General features: G+C 40.0%; 1 protein-coding gene across 1 annotated transcript; it reads left to right on the top strand.

Annotated features, from left to right (window-relative positions):
• Positions 1–3,064: 3,064 nt before the first annotated feature.
• On the top strand, positions 3,065–17,078 carry LOC132849235 (butyrophilin subfamily 1 member A1-like). The gene is made up of 8 exons (XM_060875492.1): positions 3,065–3,116; positions 3,190–3,540; positions 12,151–12,429; positions 12,627–12,728; positions 15,117–15,143; positions 15,861–15,887; positions 16,206–16,232; positions 16,423–17,078. The coding sequence occupies exons 1-8, from the start codon at positions 3,065–3,067 to the stop codon at positions 16,953–16,955; spliced, it is 1,398 nt and encodes a 465-aa protein (XP_060731475.1). The 3' UTR covers positions 16,956–17,078.
• The last annotated feature ends 2,119 nt before the right edge of the window (positions 17,079–19,197 follow it).

Genomic DNA, 19,197 nt, shown 5'->3' with positions numbered 1-19,197 from the left:
GGGTGAAAATGTTGCTGTACTGTACAGCCAAGAACAAACGCTTTGAGAGTCTTAATTATAATACAAGTATAATATAAATCTTCTGCCTCAGTTTTTATCTGCACATACTGTTTGGGGCATCTGGAAACAAACTTGTCCAGAGAAGAAAATATGAGCACTGCCATCAGTCCTGTATCATGCCAAGAGTAACCATCCTGAGACCTTTCATGTGTGGGGTTGATTCTCACAATGTTGTCTAAGAACACAGCCATGAATTAAGAATGGTACAAAAACATCCTTCCAAGAGAAGCGTCTCCCAACCATACAAGAACAGCTTGGTGACGAACATTTCTGTTTCCAACATGATGGGGCACCTTGCTTTATGCAAAAATGGGCTGCCATGAGACAGTAAAATATTTTGAGGCTTTTGACGCTTATGAAATGCTTGTAATTATACATCTGATAAAAAGATCTAAAAACACTAACAGCAGACTTAAAATTAATATTTGTGGCACTCAAAACTTTTGGCCACAGCTGTAGTGCAGGCTAGTATATGGAAGTCCTAAGAGGCCATGTGTAGCAGAGTGGTTGGGGAAAAAGAAGAATGCGCGTGTGCACACTGATAAAAGTTACACAACACTGCAAAAGAAGGCCCGTAAGGGCACCAAATTCGACTACGCCACCCCTTATAAGGGGAACAGTCCCACAAGGACACAGGTTCGTTACCCAATAAGACTGAGCAGGAGACAAGGGCAAGAGAATAACAAAAAGCTTTATTATGACAGTTGTGCAAGATTAAGATTGTCAAAAATGAATATAAAATCTTCCGTCACATACAAAAAACTTAAAAAAAAAAAAAAAAAAAAAACATTCTTGTAATGACTAGGCCTCTCAGGGAGAAGAAGAAAATACCCAACCCAGCTACAGCACAGTGTCAAGCCACACCACTCACGTGTGAAAGGTCCACATCAAACACCACACCCAATGTAAAAGTCACCCTGGATAGGTACAATCACTTCCTTCCCCTCCAAAGACAACCCGCCCAGCACAAGTATATCAAAAGTAAATTAAACACAACAAAAAAATTAAATAAAAAAAAAAAACGATTACAAAACAATAACAAAAATTCCTCTCAATTGGAATTAAATATACAATATAAATCAACAAAATAAAACTAATCACTAATGAAACCCAAATAGCCCAGACTCAGAGAGAGCAAAAGACATACTGGGTAACAGTAGGAGATGGTGTCAATTAACAATAGTTAGTACATACAGATTTAATAGATTTACTATCACCAATACAAATTTTATACATGTAGATTTAATGATGCGTACTTCCATTCAGCCAGGACCAAGGGCAAACTAACAATAATGTTAAATCACATCCATCAAATAAACAAACAAAATACAGAGAGGATTGTTGAGACAAATAACTACATTAAATAAAACAAAGAAACAAAACTAAGACATCGACAAAGTGACTCGCCGTTCAACGCCTCAGCAGAGGGAAGAGTGAGCATAAAACAATAGAGATGCCGACTAAAATACCGGTACACAGCGTGAAGCCTTGTTGTGCCGGGTTGGAGTCAGAACGACCCACAACAGTATTCTCAGAGGCAAAACAGCAGCGCAGTCATACCCATGGACTTAACCCTCTCATCCCTCAGAACGTGGTCGGACAACCAGATCAACCTGCTGAGCATATAACAGTATGTTATTACAACTCAATAAATAAACCGCAACAAACAGGGACCAAAATAATACGTACCAGCGATTAGCAGTATTAACTCACACTAAACGCAATCATCTTCACTAGATGGACTTTTCTGGTTCACAAACTGGATGCCAACACACACTGAGAGAGCAGACTGCCCACGCCAACAACAGCGGGACAATATTATCCTATAAGGTTAACAGAGCACCTGAGTAAGGACACATATAAAGTTTGCCGGGTTACCACGCGGTTACGCACGCACATACCTGGGGAACCATGAATGGGGTCCCACGAAGGGCGGTATATAATTTATATATATTATATATTATATATAATATATAAATTATATATAATAGGTATAAATTCAGGTATAAATTATATAATTATATAATTTATTTACTTATCACGTGACGGGACAAGCAATTTCTCTCATTCACTCTGCTACACATGCATTATTAGTTTATTAGAAAAATTAGTTTTTCTTTCTTGTTTTGTCATGATAACGATTTCATTTTCTTATAATCTCTGCATAAGGACATGCTCTAGAGGCTCCAAAAGCGCAGTAAGGCAGCATCAGGGATGATCTCATGCTCTTATACTTTGATCAGGGACTCATGTGATTGACAACTTCCACATAAGTGTACGACAACCACATAAGTGTACGACACTTAAGAAGGAGGCTGTGTTGTCTGCATCTTTATCGTCGCAGACAATATAGTGACCCTACTGCTGTTAATTCAGCCGATGTTTCTGAAAGCACAGTTAAACTAACAGCACGTATATTGTAGGAGCGGCTTTTATACGAAGCTTTAATAGTGCTGAAAGAGGAAAGCGTCTGTTCTTACATCACAGAACAATACACAGAACAATTGACATTATTTATGCGAATAAAGGCTTAACGTTTTAACAATCCATAACATTTTAACAATACGGTACATGCAGAGATCACAAGAAAATTAAGTCGTAAATATTCTAATTCATGGCCTTCTGTAGGCAAGTGAATATATTACAAGTGTAACATAAATTCATCTCTTCTCTGCTCAACTGTAAATGGTGGAAAATAAGGTGGAAACTAAGTAAAAAGACTGGAAGTGAAGGTGACAAGTCAAATAGAGTGGATCTGAGGATGTTCATCCTGCATATATTAATTTTGATATATATCAAATTTTAATGTTCATAAGTTTATTAACATAAAAATCTATTTTAGCCAAATGATTTAGGAAACATGTTTTGATGGACATAAATTAAATGAATAAGTAGTACATGGGACCTTATATGTTTAAAAGATAATAAATTATATAACATAAATATAAATTTGTTGACACTTTCCTTCAAATTGTAGCTACAAATACTTAATGCAACAAATTAAATGAAATTAAAACAGGAAAAACTACCTCACAAGAACTACCTCACCTGTCAAAGTAAGCTCTGTCCTGTTATATAGATAGATATTAATATTGATATTAGTATTTGTTTTTTTTTCTGAAAACACAGAACAATTACAGGTGGTTGGTCCAGAAGCTTCTCTTGTTGCTGTAGCTGGTGAAGATCTGGTTCTGCCCTGTTTTATCAAACCCAACACCAGTGCTGTGGACATGGCAGTGGAGTGGATGAGAATAGAGGAAGTGGCTTCATTAGTGCATCTCTATAGGGATCATGAAGACAGAAATGAAGATCAGGTGCAGTCCTACAGAGGAAGAACATCACTGTTTAAAGAGGAGCTACAGAAAGGCAACGCTTCACTCAAACTGTCAGCTCTCCGACTCGCTGATGAAGGAGAATATAAGTGCCTCATTGAGGAAAAATCCTGGTATGATGACATCACTCTTCATGCTATTGTTGAGGGTAAGATCCACTTCTGCAGTGAAACTTTAAATACTGAATGTTATACTTAACATAATTAATGGTTTGTGCATTCATAAACCAGTTTTAAAGTCTGTAGGAGTTCACTCACCGAATGTCTAATCCAAGGTCCTAGAGACCCCCTGACCTTCAGGGAGGGCTGTTAATTAGTTCATTAGTTGTATTGGGAAAAGAGGAAACATGCAGGAAGAAATCAGGACAGAAATCATCTTCTGCAGTTATCTTTGTCAATTTCTCTATTCTTTCCATTTTATTATCTGATTGTACTTGCAGGATCAGCATTTATTTATTTAAGTTTTCACAAACTGAAATTTTCTGAAAGTTTTTTTTCACATAGCAGTATTGTCATTAAAAATATTTTATTCATCTTTGGAGAATAAAATATTCTCCAAATTACCAAATTAACATAATATTCATTACTTTTTTATTTTATCTTCTAATTAACATTTTAACATGTTTACACACAATTATTTTTGTTTATTGTCTGTAGCTCAGGGAAGCCACCTAGTAATAATGATGGAGAATTTTGATAAATCAGGAGGGATTAATCTAGTGTGTGAGTCCAGAGGCTGGAAACCTGAACCTGATGTTCTGTGGCTGGACAGAGAAGGAGTCACTCTGACTGCTGAAGATACACAGATACACAGAGACACTGAGGGCTTCAGTGTGAAAAGCCGCATCACTGTTTATGATTATAGCGTCTCTAACAGGTTTTACTGCAGACTTCAGCAACAACATCACATGCTGGAGACAGAAATTATCATCAATAGTAAGTGTCCAGAAATAAAACATTTAGATTTAGATTGTAACATTCTACTGTTGTAACTATTGTACAGTTTCTTAAACATAACCTAGAGACATTATTTTCATTTCAGGTGAAGTCTTTGGTGTTTGGAAGTGGGCTGTCAGCATTTCAGTTGTAGCATGTCTTTTTCTTGTTGGATTGATACTAACTGTGTTTTTTGGCCACAAGAAAGGTAATATTTCTATCTTTTTCTTAAATCCACAGATTCTATTAGAACAGAAACAAATGCATTCATTGTCATTGCACCTTACAAGATTAGTGATTGATTACAGGAAGTAAACATTAAGGAGGCTTATGGAGTGAAATCAGAGTCACCAAAACCTAATAGTATACTAAATCTTCTTCTTCTTTCGGCTTTTCCCTTCAGGGGTCGCCACAGCGAATCATCTCTCTTCACCTATCCCTATCTTCTGCATCCTCAACACTTGCACACACTAGCTTCATATCCTCATTAATTACATCCATATACCTCCTCTTTGGCCTTCCTCTTTGCCTCCTGCCTGGCAGCTCCATGTCTAACATTCTCCTACCAATATACTCACTCTCCCTCCTCTGAACATGTCCAAACCATCTTAATCTTGCCTCCCTAACTTTGTCCCCCAAACGTCCAAAATGAGCTGTCCCTCTGATGTACTCGTTCCTAATCCTGTCCAATCTTGTCACTCCCAAAGAGAACCTCAACATCTTCAGCTCGGCTACCTCTAGCTCAGCTTCCTGTCTCTTCTTCAGTGACACTGTCTCTAAACCATACAGCATGGCCGGTCTCACCACTGTCCTGTACACCTTCCCCTTGATTCTCGCTGATATTTTCCTATCACACAGAACTCCTGACACCTTTCTCCACCCACTCCAACCTGCCTGCACTCGTTTCTTTACCTCTTTCCCACTCTCTCCATTACTCTGGACTATTGACCCCAAGTACTTAAACTCCTATACCTTCTTCACCTCTTCATCCTGTAATCTTACTGTTCCACTTCCCTCCCTTTCACACACATGAACTCAGTCTTACTACGACTGACTTTCATTCCTCTTCTCTCCTCTTCCTCCATCTCTCCAGGTTTTCCTCCACTTGTTCCCTGCTCTCACTACAGATCACAATGTCATCTGCAAACATCATCATCCAAGGAGACTCCTGTCTGACCTCCTCTGACAACTGGTCCATCACTATAGCAAACAGGAAGGGGCTCAGAGCCGATCCCTGATGCAGTCCCACCTCCACTTTGAACTCCTCTGTCTGACCTACAGCACACCTCACCACTGTCCTGCTCCTCTCATACATGTCCTGCACCACTCTGACATATTTCTCTGCTACTCCTGACTTCCTCATACAGTACCACAGCTCTTCTCTTGGCACCCTGTCATACGCTTTCTCTAAGTCTACAAACACACAGTGCAACTCCCTCTGACCATCCCTATTCTTCTCCATCAACATTCTCAGAGCAAAAATTGCATCTGTTGTGCTCGTTCTGGGCATGAAGCCATACTGCTGCTCACAAATTTCCACCACCTTCCTTAACCTAGCTTCCACTACTCTTTCCCACAACTTCATTGTATGGCTCATCAACTTCATCCCCAGGGTACAAATTCAACTTAAAATGCATTAAATCTTGTTGTTTTAAAGACAATTATGCTGCAAGATTTTTTTTTTTTTACTACATTTAACTACATTTAAGTTCCTTGTTATATGCAACTCTGCATTTTCTTTTTTAATTCTTTTATATATTCCCGTTAATTCCCATGGAAAGTTTCCAGCCTTGAAAATTCCCAGAATTTTGCAACCCTAATTGAAACTATATTAAAATCTAACCTTTTTTTATATATATAATAAAGAACACCATATAAATTGCTGTGATTTTGTGTTTATTCATTTTCTGTGTAACTGAAATGTGTGCAATGAATGAGGTGTTTAAATATCTCTTCCTCTTTAAGGGGAGGAGACCGAAAGAAACTCTAAGTTACTATGGTAACTGACTCTGAGTATAAGTTACCTCTCTTTCAGAAACGGGCTTAACTTAACCTGCTTTCCCAGGTTTAACAAACCCTCATTTCAGTGTTAACATACTGAGAGTTTTCACTTAACCTCCTTTCTGAAACAGGCCCCTGGTGTCATTGGTTTATGAAAACAAAGAGCTTTATAACAAACGCGACAGCGACTACAAAAATGTCCATAATATATTTCTTCTCCTTCTGTGTGTCAGAAGCATAAATGTACACAAGCGCCACCTTGTGTACCGGAGTATTTCTGTTATTCATTGAAGCATCTAATATCACGGAGTGAATTTGCACTTTCATTCTGCTGAAAATCTGCTGAAAATCTCCTGGATATAAACTTCGTTAGACAAAGACGCTCTTTTAGATCTATTTAAGCGTTTTACTGAGAAAATAACAAATAATTACTTTATTATTTTTATTTACTATAAAATTATTTTATTATTTTAAGTGTTCAGATGAGATAAATGTGTAATTAGTATAATATTATTTAGCTTGTTAAACAGACTGAAGGAAAAATAATCATCTGTCATTCAGAGATGTTTATTCATTTGATGCTCCTGACTGTTTACTTTATGGAATCTCAATCAGGTAACACACCCACTGCGTCTGTGTGTGTGTGTGTGTGTGTGTGTGTGTGTGTGTGTCAGTATGTCTGTCTGTGTGTGCGTGTGTACATGTGTCTGTGTGTGCGTCCTATGCATGGATCAGCTCAAACATCCTCCTTCCCGCACCATCATTTTCTCTGATGAAGATTTCCGCAATCAAGACACATTACAATCATACAATTATTCTAATTGATATGATCAAAATTTTAATCATTTTAAAATTAAAAAAATTTTTTTAAACAGGACTTAGAGCGATCTGCGTGTGAACATTTATTCATTGATTTTTTATTTATTTATTAATAAAACAAAAAGTTGTTCTTTGGCCAGATTGAGCTACATTTTATTTTATAAATAGCATAAACACAGGTTTTTCTCCCTTTCAGACTTTAGCTGTAATAAAATAAACAAAAAATATTCGCTCAGCCTGAGCAATAACTTGATCTTGGCTATTAGATGTTTAAGGAAGTGCATGATTTAATACTGCATTATGTCCGTATGCACAACACAACCAAAGACCTCACGTTACGTATTAAAGATGAGTGAAAACACCATATAACTTTCCAGACTAAAGGTCCTTCATCCGCAATGTAAGCAAAGTGTTTCTGAAGCTGTAGAATCTCTTTTTGAGGTCCTCCACTCCTGGAGAAGATCACAGTCCATCAAGTCTAAAACTCCACACCACAAAACAGCATATTTCCATCTGCAACTGGCTTCATCAGCATTAATACAGACCCACTATAGTCACTAAACTGCCTCTTTGGACATGAATGAATTACCCCACTTTGCTGTTTTTGTATGCGTTACTTTAACACACAACCCAGACTGTTATATTGCACCTGCACTTTGTGAACATTGCATTTGTCCACTTTTTGCACATCCTACACTAAAGTACAGTTAATGTTTTATCGGTATATGTATAAATTGTAATGTTTATAAATGTTGGCATTAGATTGGCTTTAGATGATGTATTTTTCTTGATTTTACATCACTCACTATCACTCATTTTCTACCACTTATCCGAACTACCTCGGGTCAAGGGGAGTGCCTGTGCCTATCTCAGGCATTATTGGGCATCAAGGCAGGATACACCCTGGATGGAGTGCCAACCCATCGCAGGGCACACACACACACTCTCATTCACTCACGCAATCACACACTAGGGACAATTTCCAGAGATGCCAATCAACCTACCATGCATGTCTTTTGACCGGGGGAGGAAACCGGAGTACCTGGAGGAAACCCCCGAGGCACAGGGAGAACATGCAAACTCCACACCCACAAGGTGGAGGCGGGAATCGAACCCCGACCCTGGAGGTGTGAGGCAAACGTGCTAACCACTAAGCCACCGTGCCCCCCTTGATTTTACATCTTAACACAAAAATTATTTTAGCCACATGATTTTGGAAAGATGTTTTTAATTGATTAAGTAGCACGTGGAACCTTAAAATAATAAATAAACATGTTTTTTATACTATTTGTTACAGGAAAAAAAATATAAAAAAATTAAAAATTATATATATATATATATATATATATATATATATATATATATATATATATATATATATATATATATATATATATATATATATACATAGATTGAGAGAGATAGATTGATATTGATATTAAGTTTCTGTTTCTTTTCTTAAAAAAACAGAACAATTACAGGTTATTGGTCCAGAAGCTCCTCTTGTTGCTGTAGCTGGTGAAGATCTGGTTCTACCCTGTTTTATCAAACCCAACACCAGTGCTGTGGACATGACAGTGGAGTGGTTCAAACTATATGTAGAAGACTCATTAGTGCATCTCTATAGGGATCATGAAGACAAAAATGAAGGTCAGGCTCAGTCCTATAGAGGAAGAACATCACTGTTTAAAGAGGAGCTACAGAAAGGCAACACTTCACTCAAACTGTCAGATCTCCGACTCGCTGATGAAGGAGAATATAAGTGCCTCATTGAGGAAAAATCCTGGTATGATGACATCACTCTTCATGTTATTGTTGAGGGTAAGATCCATTTCTGCAATGAAGCTTTAAATGGTGAATTTTATAATTAACATAATTAATGGTTTGTGCATTCATAAACCAATTTTAAAATCTGTAGCAATCTGTTATGTATTTGATAGGCTTTTGTTTTGATAGCGTTTTCACTCACTGACTGTCTAAATCAAAGGTTTAAAACCCTGATCCTAGAGACCCCCTGCCCAACAGAAAGGGCTGTTAATTAGCTGATTAGTTGTGTTGAGAAAAGAGGAAACATGCAGGAAAGATAAGGATAGAAATCATCTGCATCTTTCTCAATTTATTCATTGTTTCCATTTTATTATCATTATATTATCAGACATAGTCCCTCCAGCGTGTCCTAGGTCTTCCCCAAGGCCTCCTCCCGGTTGGACATGCCCGGAACACCTCCCCAGGGAGGCGTCACGGAGGCATCCGGAACAGATGCCCGAGCCACCTCAGCTGACTCCTCTCAATGTGGAGGAGCTCTACTCTGAGTTCCTCCCGAGTGACCGAGCTCCTCACCCTATCTCTAAGGGAGCGTCCAGCCACCCTACGGAGGAAACCCATTTCGGACAGACTGTATCCGGGATCTTGTCCTTTCGGTCATGACCTAAAGCTCATGACCATAGGTGAGGGTTGGAACGCAGATCAACTGCTAAATAGAGAGCTTCACCTTGCAGCTCAGCTCTTTCTTCACCACAACAGACCGGTATATTGACCGCATCACTGCATAGGATACACCGTTCCGCCTGTCGATCTCCCACTCCATCCTTCCCTCACTCGTGAACAAGACCCCAAGATACTTAAATGCCTCCACTTGAGGCAGGAGCTCTCCACCAACCTGAAGGGGACAAGCCACCGTTTTCCGTCTGAGAACCATGGCCTCAAACTTGGAGGTGCTGGTTCTCATCCCCGCCACTTCACACTCGGCTGCAAACCGTCCCAGTGCACGCTGAAGGTCCTGATTTGATGAAGCCAACAGGACAACATCATCTGCAAAAATCTATTTTTGGCTATATTCGACTATCGGCCGAATTTTCCTCTCCAGTACCCTGGCATAGACCTTTCCGGGGAGGCTGAGGAGTGTGATCCCCATGTAGTTGGAACACACCCTCCGGTCCCCCTTCTTAAACAGAGGGACCACCACCCCCATCTGCCAGTCCAGAGGCACTGTCCCCAGCCGCCACTCGATGTTGCAGAGGCCTGTCAACCAAGACAGCCCCACAACATCCAGAGACTTGAGGTACTCAGGGCAGATCTCATCCACCCCTGGTGCCTTGCCACCGAGGAGCTTCTCAACTACCTCAGTGACCTCAGCTTGGGGGATCGACGAGTCCACAACTGAGCCCTCTGCCTCTACTTCCTCAGTGGAAGACATGTCGTTGGGGTTGAGGAGATCTTCGAATTGCTCCTTCCACCTTCCGAGGATGTCCCCAGTTGAAGTCAGCAGATTCCCACTCCCACTGTAAACAGTCCTGAGGCGCCAGACTGTTTGCCAGAATTTCTTCGAGGCCAACCAATAGTCCTTCTCCATGGCCTCACCGAACTCCTCCCAGACCCGGGTTTTTGCCTCCGCAACCACCCAGGCTGAAGCTCACTATCAGCTGCTTCCGGAGTCCCCCAAGCCAACCAGGCTCCTTCTTCAGCTTGGCGGCATCCCTTACTTCCGGGGTCAACCACCGGGTTTGGGGATTGCCGCCACGACAGGCACCGGAGACCTTATGGCCACAGCTCCGAGCGGCCGCGTCGACAATGGAGGTGGAGAACACGGTCCATTCAGACTCAATGTCTCCAACCTCCCTCAGGATCTGGTTGAAGCTCTGCCGGAGGTGGGAGTTGAAGATCTCTCTGACCGGAGACTCTGCCAAAAGTTCCCAGCAGACCCTCACAGTATGTTTGGGTCTGCCAAGTCTGTCCAACTTCCTCCCCCACCATCGGCTCCAACTCAAAACCAGGTGGTGATCAGTTGACAGCTCTGCCCCTCTCTTTACCCGAGTGTCCAAGACATACAGCCGGAGGTCAGATGAAACAACCACAAAGTCAATCATCGACTTCCGACCTAGGGTGTCCTGGTGCCACGTGCACTGATGGACACCCTTATGCTTGAACATGGTGTTTGTTAAGAACAAACTGTGACTAGCACAGAAGTCCAATAACAGAATACCACTCGGGTTCAGGTTGGGGGGCCGTTCCTCAGAATCACGCCCCTCCAGGTCTCACTGTCACTGCCCACGTGAACGTTGAAGTCCTCCAGTAGAACAGAGTCCCCGGAGCACTTTCCAGCACCCCTCCCAGAGACGCCAAGAAGGTCGGGTACTCTACACTGCCATTTGGCCCGTAAGTGCAAATAACAGTGAGAGACCTATCCCCGACCCAAAGGCGCAGGGAAACGACCCTCTCGTTCACCGGGGTGAACTCCAACACATGGCGGCTGAGCTGGGGGCTATAAGCAAGCCCACACCAGCCCGCCGCCTCTCACCGCGGGCAACTCCAGAGTAGTAGAGAGTCCAGCCTCTCTCAACGAGTTGGGTTCCAGAGCCCAAACTGTATGTGGAGGCGAGCCCAACTATCTTTAGTCGGTATCTCTCAACCTTCCACACCAGCTCAGGCTCCTTCCCCCCCAGCGAGGTGACATTCCATGTCCCTAGAGCCAGATTCCGTGTCCGGGGATTGGGACGCCGAGGCCCCCGCCTTCGACTGCCACCCAATCCACAATGCACCGACCCCTTACGGTTCCTCCTGCAGGTGGGGGGCCCACTGGAGATCGGCCCCACGTCGCTGTTTTGGGCTGAGCCCGGCCGGGCCCCATGGGGTAAGACCCGGCCACCAGGCGCTTGCATGCGAGCCCCAACCCCGGGCCTGGCTCCAGGGTGGGGCCCCGGTTGCACCATACCGGGCGACGTCACGGACCTTGATTTAAATTTCCTCATAAGGGGATATGAACCCGCTCTTTGTCTGGCCCGTGACCCAGGACCTGTTTGCCTTGGGATACCCTACCAGGGGCAGAAAGTCCCAGACAACATAGCTCCTAGGATCATTCAGGCACGCAAACCCCTCCACCACAATAAGGTGGCAGTTCAAGGAGGGGAATTTATATTAATTACATTTTTAGTTGTATCTTCTAATTAACAGTTTAACATGTTTACACTCTACTGAAAACAATTATTTTTCTTTATTGATTGTAGCTCAGGGAAGCCACCCAGTGATAATGATGGAGAGTTATGATAACTCAGGAGGGATTAATCTAGTGTGTGAATCCAGAGGCTGGAACCCTGAGCCTGATGTTCTATGGCTGGGCAAAGAAGGAGTCACTCTGACTGCTGAAGATACACAGATACACAGAGACACTGAGGGCTTCAGTGTGAAAAGCCGCATCACTGTTTATGATTATAGCGACTCTAACAGGTTTTACTGCAGACTTCAGCAACAACATCGCATGATGGAGACAGACATTATCATCAGTAGTAAGTGACTACAAGTAAAACATTTAGATTTAGATTGTAACATTCTACTGTAATCATTACTGCATTTTTTTTTTTCGCTTTTTATGACATCTGTTGTGATTTGGCTGCAGTTCTTTCTGTAAGGGTGTGTTTTTAGTTATTAAATAACTATTGTACAGTTTCTTAAACATAACGTAGAGACATTGTTGTCATTTCAGGTGGAGTCTTTGGTATTTGGAAGTGGGCTGTCAGCATTTCAGTTGTAGCATGTCTTTTTCTTCTTGGACTGATACTAACTGTGTTTTTTGGCTACAAGAAAGGTAATATTTCTATCATTTTCTTAAGTCCACATATTCTTTTAGAACAGAAAAGAATGCATTTATTGTCTATTTCTGGGCAGCTCAGGTCATGTGTCCAGATTTGTCCTAAACACTAAGGAGGCCTATGGAGTGAAATCAGAGTCACCAAAACCTAATAGTATGCTATATAATTCAAAAAATAATAAAATAAGTAAACAAAACTACCTGATTTTTAAAAACAGAATTCCCAACACTTTTATAACATGATTTAACATAATTACTTTCAATACCCACATTTACACATTACTTTTTTGCACATCACAGGTTCAGTTTCAGGTTCTGCTGACTCTGAGTTCACTCCATAGAGAGTTCTGTAAGAAGTGTAAAGATACAAACACAGTCACTGTACATTATATGACTTGCTTTCTATATGACTTATAACAGACCTGTGACATCATGTTCATCTTTGTGAGGTAAACGTAATTATTTAATAAATATATAACATCAGAGGACAGTTACATTTTATAACTGTGTTGTCAATTCAATTCAATTCAAATTCAAAGCGTTTATTGTCATATACCCAGTGAGGAAAGCAGGTTCCCCTGCGCAATGAAATGAATGCCAGGACTGTACATACATATACAAACTGTACACTATATCAGGGGTTCCCAAACTTTTCAGACCGCGACCCCCAATATTAGACTGCTGATGACCCGCGACCCCCAAAAAAAGAATACATCCTATAACTGTGAAATGCTTACAGACAGAATACGAACAAGCTGCCTCTAACACGTGTACAGCGTTGGCTGGTGCCTTGGAACAATTATAACTTCATGTATAATTGTATTGTAATTGTAAATGTATTCAGAAAAAACGCCTAATGTGATGGATGGGCGCTGTGTGCGGAGCAAAGCAGGTCCACTCTAGGTTCAATTTTGGAGATTGCCACACGCAGATCATCTTCCATGTTAAGCCGAGACCTGTGTTTATTTTTAATGTAAGTCAGCACGGAGAATATCTTTTCGCATAAATACGTTGAGCCAAATTGCATGAGTACATCCAACGCGGCTTTTGACAACTGTGGATATTCCAGCGCGACAGAAACCAAGAACTCATCCAGCGTCTTGCCGTCAAATGCCATCCTCAGGGTTCGATCGGTTGAAAGTTCTATTAGTGCACCTTCCATATCCGACGCCAGATGAATTGCTATGGTTACATTCAATGGTGACCTTAACTGTCGTAATTAATTGGAGCAAACAAAGTTTTATTTTCAGTTTATTTTAATTATCCTAAATTTATACTCGCATCATTACAACCTTTTTTAACATATAAAAAAATAAATAAAACATAAATAAAAATAGAAAAATAAATAAAGTTTCTGGAAATCATCTCGCGACCCCCCGCCCCCCACTCCGCAAACCTCACTTTGGGAACTGCTGCACTATATAATGCAATATAATATTTGCAAGTGAGTGTAAATATACTATAACAATGGCAGGAATAACCCAGATATTTAAAGCAGCAATAACATTAATAGATGTGCAAAATTAAGATGGGGCTACATGAATAATATTAGCAGTATTTAATGGTGGTGGTAGTAGCAGCAATATAAATTACAATGTTAAAATGAGGTGAACAGTTGGACTGACTATTCACTGAGATGGGTGGCTGTTTAAGAGTCTAATAGCTGAGGGGAAGAAGGAGTTCTTTAGTCTGGTTGTCCTACACTTTACACTTCTGTACCTCCATCCTGAATGTAGAAGTGTGAACAGTCTGTGTTGGGGGTGGGTGGGGTCTTTAATGATGGATGCAGCTCTTCTTTGGGCTCTGCAGTGGTAAATGGTCTGCAGAGAGGGCATTGGAGTCCTGATGATCTTCCTCAGCAGTCCTCACCACTCTCTGCAGACTCTTGCGGTCGTTCGCAGTAGTGCTGCCATACCAAGCAGTGATGCAGCTGGTCAAGATGCTCTCAACAACACAGCTATAGAAGTTGTGGAGGATCTTGGTTGACATGCCAAACTTCCTCAGCCTCCTCAGGAAGTACAGCCGCTGTTGCGCATTCTTAACCAGCTGGGTGGTGTTCATTGTCCAGGTGAGGTCCTCGGTGATGTGGACTCCCAGGTAATTAAAACTGCTCACCCTCTCTACTTCAAGCTCTTCGATAAACAGTGGCTGGTGAGTTCCCTTCTTTTTCCGCAGGTCCACTATCATTTCCATTGTCTTGTCTGTGTTGAGGGTAAGATTGTTGTCTTCACACCATGTCACAAGACTGGCCACCTCCTTCCTGTAGGCCACTTCATCCCCGCCTATTCACCTTTTCACTACATTACACTGCTGAATCAATTTTTTAGATTTATTTGTGTAAACTTTACACAAAATACTCAACTATTTTATCTATTTTAGCCTCAGAACTTCAACAGGAGAATCACCATCTAGGTAAGAATGGCCTCTGTGCTTTAAAATCATTAATGATTATATTATTGGATTCAGTTGTAGCATGTCTTTTTCTTGTTGGAGTGATACTAACTGTGTTTTTTGGCTACAAAAAAGGCAATATTTCTATCATTTTCCTAAGTCCACAGTTACTGTACATTATAAGACTTGCTTTCTATATGACTTATAACTGACATGTGACATCATATTCATCTTTGTGAGGTGAACGTAATTATTTAATAAATATATAACATCAGAGGACAGTTACATTTTATAACTGCAATCTGATTGTGTTGTCTATTCACCTTATCACTACATTACACTGCTGAATCTATTTTTTAGTTTTATTTGTGTAAAATCTACACAAAATACTCAACTATTTTATCTATTTTAGCCTCAGAACTTCAACAGGAGAATCACCATCTAGGTAAGAATGGACTCTGTGCTTTAAAATCATTAATGATTATATTATTGGATTCAGTTGTAACATGTCTTTTTCTTGTTGGATTGATACTAACTGTGTTTTTTGGCTACAAAAAAGGCAATATTTCTATCATTTTCCTAAGTCCACAGTTACTGTACATTATATGACTTGTTTTCTATATGACTTATAACTGACATGTGACGTGTTGTCTATTTACCTTTTTACTACTATTTTTTAGTTTTATTTGTGTAAAATTTACACAAAATATTCAACTATTTTATCTGTTTTAGCCTCAGAACTTCAACAGGAGAAGCAACATGCAGGTAAGAATAAACTCTGTGCTTTTAAGTTATGTAATGATTGTATAATTGAATTAAATCATAAAGGTAACTGGGAGGCTGTTACACTGTATGGCCTCTTTGACAGAGACACAGTTTAACATGGTGAAGGTTCACAGGAAGATGCAGTTTGGGGCAGAAGGCAGAATCCTGTATATTTTAGTTAATGCAAAAAAACCTTCTGAAAACGAATTAAGGAACGTGTTTTTGGTCATTTAAATATAGTTCTATTTTATTGATTTGTATTTTTGGTCTTCAGTAGACATGTTTATATATTAATTATTATATTGTTGTGTTCATAAGAACTTCTAAAGAAGAAGATGTTTAGAGGTAAGAAATATTTTAACTTTAATGTGGTAAAATCATAGTCCCAACACTCCCCTACCAACACACACCCACACACACGCACAATATAATCTTTCTCTTTAACAGCTTTTCACATATCAGCATTACTGAATGAACAATTAGCATCATTCTCTGAATGAATAATTAGTTTTGTTATGTGAAAATTGTCTCTCAGTGGATGTGACTCTGGATCCTGATTCAGCTCATCCTCAACTTACTGTGTCTGCTGATGGAAAACGAGTGACCCATGTAGATACACCACAAACTGATTCACCGCAAAGGTTTAAATTTTCCTGTGTTCTGGGAAAGCAGAGTTTTTCCTCAGGGAGATTTTATTATGAGGTGCAGGTCAGAAGGAAAACTGACTGGAAATTAGGAGTCGTGAAAGAGAACATTAACAGGAAGGGGTGGATTACACGGTGTCCTCAGAATGGATTCTGGACTGTGGTACTGAGGAATAACAATCAGTATGAGGCTCGTGCTGATCCTGCTGTCTCCCTCGAACTGAGAGAGAAGCTGGAGGTTGTGGGGGTGTTTGTGGATTATGAGGAGGGTCTGGTCTCCTTTTATGATGTGAAGTCCAGATCTCATATCTACTCTTTTACTGGTCAGTCTTTCACTGAGAAACTCTATCCATACTTCAGTCCTTGTGATAATAAAGGAGGTAAAAATTCAGCACCACTGATCATCACTGCTGTTAATGAATAAATATCTGTTTTGTATTCTATAATTTTTTTTTAATGTTTTATAAGCTTTTTCCACAAATAGCTATAATGATACATTCAAATGTACAACATGATTACAGACTACACAACTACAATAAATTATCTAAAGCTTGAAGATGTTGATTGTAACAGGATATCAGGTAGTATGTTGTTCTTGGTACTTGGATGGAATGTTTTGATAAATCAGGAGGGATTATTCCAGTGTGTGAGTCCAGAGGCTGGAACCCAGAACCTGATGTTCTGTGGCTGGACAGAGAAGGAGTCACTCTGACTGCTGAAGATACACAGATACACAGAGGGCTTCCGTGTGAAAAGCCACATCACTGTTTATGATTATAGCGACTCTAACAGGTTTTACTGCAGACTTCAGCAACAACATCACATGCTGGAGACAGAGATTATCATCAGTAGTAAGTGACTACAAATAAAACATTTAGATTTAGATTGTTACATTCTACTGTAATCATTACTGCAGGTTTTTTTTTTTTTTTTCAAATCTGTTGGTGATTTGGTTTGTGACTAATGTGTCATTTAAAGATTTGTTATATTGCTGAATGTTTTGTATGAAGAAGATACAAATGTATTTTTTTGTTTGTTTGTTTTGTAAATTTAATTTTCATTCTTTTTCTTTTTGTTGCACTTGTAAATATGAATATAGACAATAATTTGGAGGACTTCAGAAAAGAGACTCATTTATTGTCTCTGGATCCATCATGACAGGAAAAATGTACTTACTGAAGATGAATAAAAGAATGAATTGACTCACATCCTTAAAGTTCTCTTTAGGGATCAGTATTGGGGATCAGTACTGCCCCACTGCCACTGACTAACACAAAGCTCATTCTGTACATTATGCATTGTTTGGGAGAACTGTCACTTAGAAATGCTTCATAAAAGCAAGAAAGAAAAAGAAAAAGAAAAAAGAAAAAAAATGTAATATCACTACATTGAAAGAATATAAAGTGTGATTTAAATATGTATTAATATTGTATACTCGTATTGCACAATAAAGATATATATGCAATAAACCCTCTGAAATCCTTCAGCACTTCAACAGTTCACAGTGTGATTCAAAGTCTCAGTTAGGTCACCATTTACCTGTCCAGTTGTGTGTTGAGCAGGAATAAGGGAAAAGTCACTCTGGTCTCTCTCTCGTGAATGCAGGCTGTCTGAGGGGAAGATAATGAAGATGCCCTATAACAGGCCAGTAGAGGTCACTGTGACTGACATATTGGCTGCAGTTCACTCCACTTGCATCTGTGTGGGAGCTGCTAAAGTCACTGTACAACCTTCATTAGAGTGACCCAACAACTAAACACTGTGTTTGGGAACAACGACTAAGAAATCGCTATTGAACATTTTATAGAAATAAACTGAGAAAAATTACACACAGTGTCCTGAAAACTTTCTATTCAGGGGCCATAGAAAGTGTATTGACTCAGTGTATCTCAGTGTGGTATGGGAACAGCTCCAGTCTAGACTGCAAAGCCCTGCAGAGAGTTGTGAGCTTAGCTGAGTGCATCACAGGGTCTGCGCTCCCCTCTCTGCAGGACATCTACCTCAAACGTTGCAATAACAGAGCTGTTAAAATCATCAAGGACTCAATCCTCCCCAATAACCATCTTTTCACTTTGCTGCCTTCTGGTAAGCGCTTCTGTAGCCTGATGGCAAAAACCGAGAGACTTTGGAGGAGTTTCTTCCCCCAGGCCATCAGGCTCCTAAACTCAAAACCAGCCTCTTAACATCTTCATGTCTCCACTTAATATTCACTTTATCAGTAAGATTTTCATCATTCACTACCTCACATTGACATACTGAAAGTGTCAACCTGTTTGGACATTTGCCTCTTGCATATTCCTGTGTATCTTAATATTTAAGACTACAGTATAATGCACATATGCACATTGCCTTTTGTACATCCCTGTGTATCTTATATTTATAACTACAGTTTACTTTCATGCACACTATTTTTCATTCTATATTTAATTCCACAGTATACATCTTCTTTTATATTTTATTATATTTTTATTGTTTACTTTTATTTCACTCTTTCATAGCTACAGTATATTTTCATCTGTGTTGTACTTTTTAATAATTGCACTTGGAGCGGACCTGACTCACATTTCACTGCTGGCTATATATGCTCTATATAATTGTGTATGTGACAAATAAAAATCTTGAATCTTGAATCAGTGACAAACTTCACAGCTTTCCTGCAGCACTGT

Source organism: Tachysurus vachellii, chromosome 7, assembly GCF_030014155.1.
Source record: "Tachysurus vachellii isolate PV-2020 chromosome 7, HZAU_Pvac_v1, whole genome shotgun sequence".
In the NCBI taxonomy this organism is placed as follows: Eukaryota; Metazoa; Chordata; class Actinopteri; order Siluriformes; family Bagridae; genus Tachysurus; species Tachysurus vachellii.
Note: the sequence above shows the minus strand (reverse complement) of the source record. Positions and strands in the feature narration are given on the sequence as shown.